At 42.2% G+C, this 12,475-nt stretch overlaps 1 protein-coding gene across 4 annotated transcripts; it reads right to left on the bottom strand.

Annotated features, from left to right (window-relative positions):
- Positions 1-1,170: 1,170 nt before the first annotated feature.
- On the bottom strand, positions 1,171-11,464 carry LOC105465551 (hes related family bHLH transcription factor with YRPW motif 2). 4 transcript variants are annotated; one of them, XM_011714009.2, is made up of 5 exons: positions 11,230-11,464; positions 9,217-9,295; positions 9,006-9,089; positions 6,546-6,627; positions 1,171-1,992 (listed from the first exon to the last, which is right to left on the bottom strand). In XM_011714009.2, exons 1-5 carry the CDS (start codon positions 11,310-11,312, stop codon positions 1,307-1,309), a joined length of 1,014 nt encoding a protein of 337 aa, XP_011712311.1. In that variant the 5' UTR covers positions 11,313-11,464; the 3' UTR covers positions 1,171-1,306. The 4 variants fall into 4 exon arrangements, with proteins under 4 accessions (XP_011712311.1, XP_011712313.1, XP_011712312.1 ...); XM_011714011.2 differs by lacking the exon at positions 11,230-11,464 and adding an exon at positions 11,076-11,153; XM_011714010.3 differs by lacking the exon at positions 11,230-11,464 and adding an exon at positions 10,773-10,989.
- Positions 11,465-12,475: the final 1,011 nt, after the last annotated feature.

Raw genomic sequence — 12,475 nt, 5'->3', positions numbered from 1 at the left:
TTTATTGCTTTCTCCACACAGTAGAGAAATGAAGTGCATAATACATGTTGTGTCTCTTATCTTTTAAACATAAACTCTCACATGCTTGATTTCAGCATAAGAGATTATTTTGTCATTAAACGAAATCGAAAAAACAAAACCACAACCCCATTACATAGCACTAGTTTAGGCATGGGCAAAAATAACTTATGTACATCCCATTGCATACATTCATCTTGCTTTGGGATCAAATGCAATCACTAACTTGACAAAGAGCTTTAAAAATTGTAGCTTTTCTCTTCCCAGTGCTCCCTCCTTGCTTCATCACCTCCAGAAATGTAACTTCTCCCAAAGGGTGACAAGAATAGATGTTGCATTATTAGGAGAAAATGAAGAGGATAAATATATAAAAATAGTCCAAATGAAACTGAATAAATTAAACCAAACTCCTACAAACTGGAGTTTTCAAGTTGGCATGAATTAAATAGCCTCTGGTGGGCACATGGTAGACAACTGCTCATAGGTGCACTATATAAATGTAAGGTTTATATAAAGAAGCACCATATTTTGAGCCATTCCAAAAAAAAAGTGCCTGGGGGCTTGCAGGCAGAGCAGAAATGCTTGTTAATCTGACAACTGATGAAATAATTGCTTATACCAATGCACTGCTAAATGTCACCTCTTGGCATGTCTGTACAGAGAAGGCAAACTAAGATAAAACTAGATCTTCCAACTTGAAAATTATTTTCAGCAGTCATTTTGACCAAAAAAACCTGTTAGTTTCAGCAGAATACTCTTTCTGGCATGGTATTAAAATGTCTGTAGCCTATTGCAAGACATCTGCCTCGTTCCTTTCTTAACCTATCCTCCACACTTGTCTTTCCTTGTGCAATGTTATATATCCAGAAGAAAACTTCCTAAGCTCAGGCACTTATGAAACATGACTCTCTCACTCTCTCTCTCTATATTTTCCCATCTAGTCTCCAGATAATTCAGTCAGGGCATTTTTCTTCCCCAATTCAGACATAGTGATGCACTGCTGGATGGTACAGTCCATACATTTTCCAGGAAACTTCTAAATGGTAACAAGTGTGAAGTTTTCAAAAGTTGCGATGTCAGTTACCGAGCTGCCTTAAACCAAACAAAAAAGGGAGAGAGAAAAAAGAGAATACCACATTTCTACTCGTGAGGTTTGTGTCTCAAATAGCTTTATTGTTCCTTTGTGGATCTGTCGGCATCTGTATGGCTACCTTCAGGGTGCAGAGGTTTTAAGCTGACTCTGAAATGGAGGACATTCAGTTACTATTGCAAGAAGTTCAAGAAAAATTTAAAAAGCTCCAACTTCTGTCCCCCAGGGTCGGTAAGGTTTACTGTTTGTTCCACTGCTGGTCTGCTGAGGACTGGACGTGGCTGATACTGACAAGGGCGGGCTGATGGCTGTGGCCGCGGCCACTGCTGCTGCTGCGTTTGGGGGGAGCATGGGGAATGCCCCCGCGAAGGACAGAGGGAAGCTGTGTGCAGCCGCGGTGGCTGCTGCGGCTGCAGCGTGGACGGTGGCAGAGAGGGACAAGAGAGAGGTGGAGAGAGGTGGTACGCAGGGGGCTACACTGCCCGTGGATGGCATTCGGAGGGCTGAATCCGCGTGGGCAAACGTGGCCGTGAGGAGAGCAGAGCCGTGGGCAGGAGGCACTTCTGAAGTTGTGGAGAGGCGACAAGGGGTTGACTCTGAGGCATGGAGGCCGTTGGGCTGGAGCAGGGCTGCGGGCAGGTGGTGGAAGGCGGCGGCCCAGTGATGCGGGTGGAGCGGATGATGGTGGTGGGCCATGGAGGATGTCATGGCCGCTGCCTCCCGCTGGGTGGCGCAAGTGCTGAGATGAGACACGAGCCGCACCCGCAGCGGATCCGAGGAGTCCAGGCCTTCCACTGAGCTCAGGTACCGCGCCACTTCTGTTAGGCACTCTCGGAATCCGATGCTCATGAAGTCCATGGCAAGAGCGTGTGCGTCAAAGTAGCCTAAAAGTGGGTTTGAGCAAAGTAGGGGACAGGAGAGAAATGGGGGGGAGGTAGGGGTGAGAAAATGGTATAGTTAAGAATAACCACCCACTGATGTTCCACTCTGTCCTTCAGAAGACTGAAGTCGAACGATAATCCTTTCTGAAAATATTGCCAGCTATTTATGGTTTTAATTTTGTGCAGAAGTCAAGAAGGTATACTTTGCCACTCACATGTGTCACAACTCTGGCAATGCAATATGCTGCAGTTGTTCTTGCAGCTAAATATCACAGTGGGGAAAAAAATTAAGAACATCTGCGTTTCAAACACTTCCAGAGAAAGAAATGGGGTCTCCCCTTTTGTATTGTGGGATAGTGAAATTCCCCAGGAAACTTTTTCATGGAAATACAGAGTTCCAGTCTCTCTGTCTCTGTCACATGAGTTGGAGATTAAAGGGCTTATCTGAAACATCTTTACTCTCTTGGCATTTTAACAGAGACGCCAAGTGCATCTTAGCAGCTTGAGGACTTTAGAAATGTGCTAGAATCGCCATAAATTCATAACTGCTTCTTGACTCACAATGTTTTTTATCAACAAAGTGAAAACATCTTGTCATAACTTTGTATAAAAAATTTAATGAAAACAAAATGAGTTTTTAAAAAATATTTGGTTTCTTACTTGAAGAGCTTATTTTTCTGTCCGTAATATAAGGCTAAGTTCCTGATATGAAAATACTGTATGTTAACTCCTAGTTTTTCTGAAGTTCAAATATATGTCCTTACATTTTTTTGGCATACACCCCAGAAAAAAATGTATATTAATTTTGTCAGTGTATATGCATGCACTCCTATACCTATGGTTACTACCATAAAAATGGTTAGATCTTGGTCACATTTATCTGAGTGTCTGTCTGAAGACAATACATTAGACTAGAAAACAATAATGTGTAGTTATCAGAGTGCCCATGTAGAGCACAATAATAATCAGACATTTGGGGGAAATGTTGCCTTCTTGCACCTGGTATATACAAACAGATTATTTTTCATTTACAACTTTTTAAAAAGCATTTCTAAATCAAAAGTTTAGTCTATTCATTTTGGGGATGTGTATATACATGAATAAGAAATATCACATTCGAACAAGGTTATTTATTAATTTATTTATGTTTGAGACAAGGTCTCACTCTGTCACCCAGGCTGGAGTGTGGTGGCCCGATCACAGCTCACTGCAGGCTCCATCTCCTGGGGTTAAGTGATCTTCCTGCCTCAGCCTCCTGAGTAGCTGGGACTACAGGCATGTGCCACCACACCTGGCTAATCTGTTTGATTTTTAGTACAGACAAGATCTCGCTATGTTGCCCTGACTGGTCTAGAACTCCTGATCTCAAGCAATCCTCCTGCCTTAGCTTCCCAAAGTGCTGGGATTACAGGCATGAGCCACCACACCCAGCAGTTATTTTTATCTAGAACATTTACTACATTATCTGTTTATGTTTTTGCTGATCAAAGCATTACCTGTTTATTCATCACCTATTAAAAATTTGACTATCTTAATCTGTAATCAAAGAACTTCGGAAATAGTAGTCACATATATCCAAAGTCCTAAAGCTAAAATTCCAACGATTTGGAAGTCCCCAAAAGATATTTGTGGCAAATATATACACTACTAAAACAGAAACAACAATAGTACAAAGCTGAAACCAAGAGAATACCATGAAATATGGAAGATCAGCAGCAAAAATAGTTATCATCCCAGGACTCTGACATAGTTAACAAATAGAGCCTCCTGGATTAGGATGAAAAGCTATTCCTGAAGAAGAGGTATTCATGGAAAGATTTCACATTTTGGTCCTCAGGGTTCTGTAGGGCTTTGTAGACTTCTGACTCCCATGAGAGAAAGACAGGGGTAATGAATAGAATAGACAGAGTCCAGAAATCCAGAAGGATTTTGAAACTTAGGTTATTCTACTAAATCCTCTCTAGATACTATTGTCATACCAAGACAGACTATAAAGAAGGAACTGACAGAATTGGAGCCCCAAGAGCTTCTAAGAATTTTCATTACTGGTCATGAAGTAATTGAAATTTGTGGTTTGCCTGCTATGTTGTCATATATGGTTGAGCTCTCTGTTGTATCTTAAGGAATATAAATTATGCAATTCCTATCCTATTGTGGACTTCAGAGGGAATTGAGGATAAGTAGCTCCCTTTTGTGCATGGATGTTGGGCCAACAATGACATACATGTCCATACCACTCCCTCTATGCCAGCACTATTCTATCGGCCTTAAGTAAATTAACTTGTGACAGCCTTATGAGTTATATAGTATGGAGACTACAACTGTCCTCTTTTTACAAATGATAAAACTGGACCAGCTCCCAGGGGACAGTAATTTACCCAAAGTCACAGAGCTAATCAATGACAGAACCAGTATTTGAAATCAGGCAATCCAGCTACAGATGCGATGCTCTTCACCACTGCACTATGAGGCAATTGGTAGTCTTTTACAATGTTAACCCAAACTGCCAGCTCCCTTCTTTTTTTTCACTTTTTATTTTTGCTGCGATGGAGTTTCACTCTTGTTGCCTAGGCTGGAGTGCAATGGCGCGATCTTGGCTCACCACAACCTCTGCCTCCCGGGTTCAAGCGATTCTCCTGCCTCAGCCTACTGAGTAGCTGGGATTACAGGCATGCGCCACCATGCCCAGCTAATTTTGTATTTTTAGTAGAAACGGGATTTTTCCATGTTGGTCAGGCTGGTCTCAAACTCTGGACCTCAGGTGATCCGCCCACCTCGGCCTCCCAAAGTGCTGGTATTATAGGCATGAGCCACCACTCCCGGCTGCCACGTCCCTTCTTGAAGGCCATTCTCCAGTGCAATGACCGCTTCAATGACCTGACAGGCGACGTGGATGGAGCCTACTTGGAAATATCTGTTCACAAACTATTCTGGGACAAATTTTAGGACTGTTCGGGTGGCCAAGAATAGCAACCAAGATGGAACTTAGTTTTTATAATAAAGCCTAAGAACAATATTACTCTTTAGAAGTACGGCTCATGCCAAATATTTGAAACCCTGATAAGAAAACTTAGACTTGTGGCTCACAATGCTAAGGGAAGTAAAGCAATCAAACAAATTTTCTTGTAGCATGACTAATTCAATCACCATCCTAATATCCTGAGGTAGCAGTTGTAGAGACAGCATCATGGGGCTGCAGGGGCCTTTGGTGCTCATGCCGCTAGTGTAGCCTTCAAAGTGCAGCCCAGACTTTTTTCTTAGGTCAGAGGCACAGCAGTGGTCAAGCTACATGGATCATTGGCTTCTGTGATTTAATCCAGTTATCTTTTCTGTTATGTAAGAATGTTTGCATTTCATGCCATCATTCAGGATGGTTCCTTGAGAAGGTACAATCTGGGATAAATCAACCCATTAGGGCTTCTCTGTACAATGGTTACCCTCCCTCCTACTAGACACAGGAAAAAGATGGTTAAGATCAGGGCTGATGTTCTAGAGATCCTCAATGGTATGGCCATATAGGAATTAAATACTGGTAACAGTTGCTTCCCTCCAATGCCCTGCCTCTGCCCTGATCTAGGACCCATATACTGTGTAGTAAAAGGTTAATGCTGAGCACGGGGAGGCCTCCAGGATTTAGTTGGAGCCCTTAAATCCTTCTGATACCTTCTCCTTATTCAGTTGTTAAATGTACTGAATAACACCCTTGGCTAAGGTGAATATCCAAGGATTCTTTGAAGGATGAAAAAGATTCAGAGGGGCAAAATCAAGTCCGAGTTGTGATATGTAAGTGGGATAACGAAATCTGAGTGAACTAGGATCTTAAGGCTATTTTTAGCATGAGATGAGAGATCCTCTCTCACCACCTTGACAATTCCTCCCTAAATCACTATCCAGTACAGAGGACACCTCTCTAGGGCCCTGGACCTGGAGTGCCTGCCCCTGTTTGCTTTCCCCAAGAATGACTCTGCTCCATTAGTGGCTTCTAGTGTAGAGACTTCCTACTTGCACTTCAACTGTTCTGTTTGGTCTAAATTCAAGACCAGTCAAAATTTGAAAACAATAATGAAAATAACTCTAGAGTCACTTCCTTTGGAATAGCTGAATTATTTTCAGTCTTAGCCTTCATTTAATGAAGAAGGAGGAGGAGAAGGAGTAGGAAGAAAGAAGGAGAAGGAGGAGAAAAGGATTGCCTCTAACCTCCTGTTTATGTTTGGATGTTTGTGTGTTTGTTTTTTGTTCTTTCTGTACAGATTCCAGCATGCACTTCTTAAGTTCTAAACAAATCTCTGACCAGGCTGCTGTGAATGAAGCTTTACTCCCACAGTATTATGAAAGCAAACACAAGCCCAGGGTCAAGTGCTTCTTTTGTTCCAGAAGTTCTTTCCCACGAGTTCAATCCTGCCATTAGCATTGATTTCCACGGCTTTAATCTGGGGCCACCTATCTCAGCTTGTTAAAGAACTGTTCAGCTATGACTTCCTTACAATATTAGTGGGAATAATATGAAAAGAGAAAGGTAAAAAAGGCAAAAAAAAAAAATGAAGTCATCTACTTACCTTTACCCCCTGTTGCCTGAAGCATCTTCAAATGATCCACTGTCATTTGCAATATTTCAGCTTTTTCTAACTTTGCAGATCCCTTCATAAATAAATAATAAATTATCGTATGTCCTACAGAAACTAATTTGAAACATTATACACTGAATTTAGCAGTATGGCTTCAATTTCCCTCTCACTAGACAATTCCAACTTTTATTTTTTCACAGAAAACTTCAAATTCTTTTCAAACCTTACATGAAAGCACTAATTAATGTCATACCTAATGACAACTATTTGCCATTTTAACTTTTAAAGACTAAAAGAAACCAGAATAAATGACTTTTTTTAAATCATAAGAATAATTATTCTCCTAAGATCACCACAGCAAAACGATTTCAATTGTAAAAATCTCAAACTTTGCATTCAATCTGTATCTTGGTTAATAGTATGTTTTATTATGGGGCATCAACAGTCTTCTATAAAGCCAAAGTCTAGAGGAGTTGCATAACAACTGCAGAAGATAAGGAGATAGAATTTTAGCAACTGATTGTTAAATTTTTTTAAAATAGAAAATTCCAGTAAGTCCTTTCACAGGTCTACTAAATCCTGAAATAAGGTATTCACACTAGAACAATATAATTGGATCTGCATTTCAAGCAGATCCAAAAATTTTAAAAGGGAAGACTTTTATGGTTTTTTTCCTCCAATAATTACCAGCAGGTGTCACTGTGAATTTCTAAGCTCACAAACAAGAAGCAATAATTTACTACTTACCCAGGAAGCATCATAAATGCTTGAGGATGTGTGAACCTTTTAAAATAGTTCTTAATAAAATTGTCTTGCAAATATAATTCTATGTCCCTGCTTTCAAAATAAGGAAACCTCTAGTAACTAATTGAAATACAAATGTGTCATTTCAAACTGCCTCAGGGACTGTGGGTGGCTCCTCATTTCCTGGAAGAGCTAAATAATTACCAAAATGTTCTCTTTTTTTCTTTTTTAAGGACACTAAGGTTTATTTCAGGCCTCTATACTTTACTTGTTTTGTAAAAATTATCAGCACCACATACGGTGAGAGTGCCAGAGTTACTTAACTGCTCTAAAGAACACTTTTCTAATCATATTGTGACAGGGCCAACTCACTAGGGTTGGTAGCCAAGCTCTGCAAATGGGAAAGCTTGTGTTTATGGTAACTAACTGCCAAACAACTGACGTTTGCTTTTAAGGTTTAAGTCAACATTTAAGAAAAAAAAAATCTAACAAACCAAGAAAAAAAATCAAACAGACTTCGCCTCATCACTGCAGACATTTCAGTACTCCCAAATTTTAAAAACATCACTGATTACTGGCATTTTCACTTGAAGCCTATTGGCACTGAAAATGCTACTAATCAAAACTACAATTTCCACATTATTTTTAGTTTATCAAACAGAGTCTCTGCATATAGATTGGGTGTCTTGTCTTAAAAATGTATAATCAGTAGCATATTATGTTTTGTATTTGGTCAGTGTTTAATTTTTCCATGAAAATGGTACAAGGAGATTCAATAAAGTCACTAATAATTGAAACTGCACTTTCTGGATAATTTCCAAGGACTTTGTAGGGCTTGTTTTATAATGTTTGCAGATTCATGAAGTAAACAAACAAAATGGAATAAACAAACAACTGCCGTCTTATTGGAATTAAATGGGAAGTATTTTCAACAAGGACGTGCTGCCATATCCTTTGAAAGATGCTCTTAGAAATCTGTGTCATTAGCCATTGCGGCAGGGAGAGAGCTGCAACTTTTCTAAAACCACAGAAGATTTAAACATTTGGCTTTCTGCTTTTCTAAGCGTGCAAAATCTTTTTCTTTCTTTCTTTTTTGGTAAAGGAATAGGTGAACTATGAAAAGGGGCCCTTATGATTAATTTCATTTTTACCCAACTTCTACAAAGATGCCCCAAATCAAATGGCATTCTACCAAGCCAGGGATTAAAAATGAAAGCAAATGGCTTGGTAAATAAATTTTATTAGTATTGTTATTTAGGAAATAGAGCTAGAGATGGTACTTCTTGGGCTCTGATTGTTTTCTAATTAAAAAGATTACATTTTAAAAACATTTTGAGAAAAAAAAATGCTTTTTTTTTTTTTTTTTTTTTTTTTGAAGGATACTGTATACAGCACAGTTTTAAATAAAACCACTACTGGTATTCATAGAAAGAACAGAGAAAGCATGAACACTGTTACCCTTAAGGGGAAAATAAGCTAAAGAATGGAAATGTTTTTCAACTTCATGATGGATTATGTTTTTAATAGTTTTGCCACAACAAAGCATTTTATTGAAATAGCTGCTCTGTGCCAGATCAGGGCACATACACCATTATTTTAATGAGCTTTAACAAGAACCCACATTCCCAGATGAGCGAATCAGATTGTTTGAGCTTTTTTTGGGGGGGTGGGTGGGATGGGGGGGAGTCTGGGGAGGGGATAGCTTACTTGTTTTTCAAAAGCAGTTGGCACAAGTCTTCTCAACTCAGATAAACTGTTATTTATCCGATCCCGACGCCTTTTCTCTATAATCTATCCAAAAGAAGCAAACAACCAAAGTTTATGAATTCACAAATGATAAAATTACTCAAATGGAAAAATATAACTGTTACACATTAGTATGAGCTACATGAAATAAAAAGGGGAAAAAATCACATACCCCTCTCCTTTTCTTTCTTGCCATAATCTGAGATGTTGTTGTTGGAGAATTCAATCTAATCACAGAGCTAGTATTTTGCCTATGAAATAAGAAGAGTATGTCAGGTGCTACATTAACATAACAATAGTTTCTTCTGGGTACTTGTGGCACCCATTAAATATTCAGAGTGATTCCACAGTTCAAGTCTGTGTTATTTTATTCTTAGTTCTTGTTTCACTCTGAACAGATTTTGCTTTCAGCCCGGCTGTCTCTTTTCAGGTAAAAATTACGCCTTAATTTTTTTTAAAATGAGTAATCCAGATGCTAACCCATTGGCCAAAATGTCCCAGAATTTTTACTTGAAAGTCTCCCAGTGAAATAATTATGGGCAGTTAGGGTGAGAAGTTAGGTATTAGCATTTTCTAGTTCCACTCATATATTTTAAAGTCAACTAATCTCAAATAGCTTCCCTTCTCCCTCCTGTCGCGCACACTGAACAAAGTAATGCCACTTTTTCAAATCAGGGTTATGTTAAGCACCACTATTAAACAGACATGCAGTCATCATACGTCAAACTCTTGTCTCTAGGTGCAAACTTTAAAATAAATAGAAGTTACCTACTGTTTCAAAATTTCAGTTAGTCATATATTGCAACAGGAAAAAACTGACAAACTTGATGTTTTGCATACTAATCTTCCAAAAATATTCCCTAAATATGCCACTGATAGGAAAATTAAAACTCATTTTATTATAATGGTTTCTTTTGAAAATGAAACTGTAGGTGTGTCTCAGCCTTTAGTCTAAACTTAAATCTCTAGAAGCTGCAATTCACCTTGGATTTACTAATGAAAATATACTTTTATATTTAAAGTTCTATCAAAGTATCATTTGGTCACATAATTTTTACAACCCTTTCTAGTTTGTATCTGTTTCTCTTCATAATTCATGGATACTATGCTTCTTTGTGTTCTCAAATTGCCCAGGTTCCTGTTATTTGTTCTCTTTCATTTTAGAAATGCTGCACACACCAGGTTGCTATTACCCCACCTTCTCACTTCTGGATCTTATTTCTGAATTACCTGTCCCCCTCATTTTCACCCCTTCTTTATGGGTTTCACCTTTCACGTGATAGCTTCTGTTTTTCAGACCTCATTTTTAAAGACGGCACAACACTTTAATGATTAGATACTTAAACCGTTGGTTTTGTGTAAATATCTTTGCTCTTGCAGATTTCAGGCTTTGCTTTGTATGTATTAGAATAACAATATGAAAGAAAACCAGTTTTCCAAAGGTAGGAAGAATTTCCCTCTTTGAGTGACAGCTGCAGATAAATAATTAAGGTGCTTCTGGTGATGCCAATTAGAAGCAATTATCATTTGACCCGCCTTGGCTCTAAAATGCCTCGGTAATCTCCCTCTGTCACAGGAAAGTGGAGGTCTGGCTTCTGTGATTACGACGCCGATCTCTTCCAGACTTGAGAACAAGCAGTCAAAGAAATGATGCCCTTTCCGATCCTTACATCTGTCACTCTTGCGTTAGCCAAGTCACACACGGTCAACCTGCAAAGTTCAACCTACCTAGCCTTGACATCGCAGGTTGCTTTAATTCCTCCAAAAATCAAGCTGTGATTTTGGTATCTCAAAAAATAAAAAATCAAATTGTTTCTATTTTCTCCTGATCTATTTTGAAAGTGCCCCCAAATACGGTTTCAGTGGCTGGGGCATCGCCTGTCGCCCGGACGTTGCCGTTCGCGCGCCCAACTGTGACAGCCAGGACCCTCCCTTGCCAACTCCTGCGCTCTGCCTTTCAGTGGCGTCTCCCATCCTGGCCACTCTACCCCTACGGGGAAAACCCACATCCCTTGCCCCATCCCAACTCACGCTCTGAGATAGCCCACCAAACTTTCTCAGGCAAAACTTTCCCTCTCCACCCAGATGCTGCGGAGGGAGCCTCGGGATTTCCAGGGAGCCACGCGTGCACAAAGCTACCCCAAGCTCCCGAGCTGCGGGCCGCTCCCGCCGAGCCCGCGCTCACCCCGAGTAATTGTTCTCGCTCCCCACGTCGATGGTCTCGTCCATGTCGCTTTCTGAGGTAGTCTCCTCGCAGGGGCGCTTCATCTCGGCGAAAGACCGCGCGGGGCGCAGTCCGGCCGGAAGCTCGGACGCCGACCTGGGCGCAGCACCCTCGCGCCCGCCTCCTCCCTCCCCGGGCCTGGGCAGGCGCGGCTCCGGCGGCGGCGCGGTCGGCTCCTAGCGGCTCTTTCCCACGCCGCAACTCTGCTCGGCCGCAAGAGCCGGCGCCGGCCACGCCCCCCCGCGCGGGTAGGGCCACCTCACCCGCCCCCGCGCGCCGGCCCTGGCCGCCCGCCTGGCACCGCCCCCTCGCTGGTCGGCGTGGCCCGCGATTGGCTGGACCAGGGGGCGGGGCCGCGCTCACCAATGCCTGCCGCCGGGCTCCGGCCGAGGCGTGGGAACGCGGCCGCGGACCTGGGACCCCGGCGCAGCAAGCCGGCCGGGAGCTGCCGGGGCGAGCGTGAGCGCGGTCTTGCTAACCCCAGCTGAGGGAGCGCGCGGGCACGGCGGGGGCGGGCCCTGGACCTTGGGTTTCTGTTCTCCGCGCCCCGCGGTCTCGCGGGCGAAGTTTCAGTCCTGAGTGTAAAGAATAACCCCGAGCGCCTGGCAGAGTGCGAGCAGGCGCGTGTGACGTAGGGAGGCGCCGCGGCTCCTCCGGCCGCCCCACACGATGGTCCCCTGTCTGGACCAAAACTGCTGACTGGCTGACCCGAGCAGTCACATTTGCCCTCTGGGCTTTTGAAACCCTTAAATCAAAATTGCTTTTTGATTTGACAACTCCCGAGACTACTTCCGCGGCCTCGGGGCTGTTTCATATAAGGACGCGAGTTTTCCCGATCAGGTCGGTCGGCCAAGATACGATTTCCAATTTGCGATCCATCAGTTACTTCCATTGGGTCTTCGGCCCCCAGGGACTGTGGATCGTAGACCCCCGCGGAGAAGCCCGTGGACGGGGGCTGTGTCAGCTCTGATGGTAGGAAAGACTAGATCAATGACGCGGGCATTTCAGAACATAATTGCAGATTTTCAAGTTCGAGTTTGTCGAGCTTGGATTATCCAGATAATTGCCTCCAGTCTCCCTCCAGTCCCCCTGGTGTGTGCACTCGCAGCCGCAGAGTTAGAGTCCGGGACGTGAAGATTGGCGCTTGGAAATTAAATTTGGTTTCTAAAGTCTGAATTCGTGTCCAACAGTTCGTGCCTTGGACAAC

This window comes from Macaca nemestrina, chromosome 5, assembly GCF_043159975.1.
Source record: "Macaca nemestrina isolate mMacNem1 chromosome 5, mMacNem.hap1, whole genome shotgun sequence".
In the NCBI taxonomy this organism is placed as follows: domain Eukaryota; kingdom Metazoa; phylum Chordata; class Mammalia; order Primates; family Cercopithecidae; genus Macaca; species Macaca nemestrina.
The sequence above is the reverse complement of the archived record's forward strand: the minus strand, read 5'-3'. Positions and strand labels throughout refer to the sequence as shown.

Excerpts from the sequence above, each read along its gene's own strand:
- LOC105465551 (XM_011714009.2), bottom strand. The coding sequence starts at position 11,312 with ATGAAGCGCCCCTGCGAGGAGACTACCTCAGAAAGCGACATGGACGAG. Across the intron at positions 9,090-9,216 it reads CAAGAAAGAAAAGGAGAGGG|ATTATAGAGAAAAGGCGTCG; the intron begins GTATGTGATTTT and ends TCTTTTGGATAG. Across the intron at positions 1,993-6,545 it reads TCAGGCAACAGGGGGTAAAG|GCTACTTTGACGCACACGCT; the intron begins GTAAGTAGATGA and ends ACCCACTTTTAG.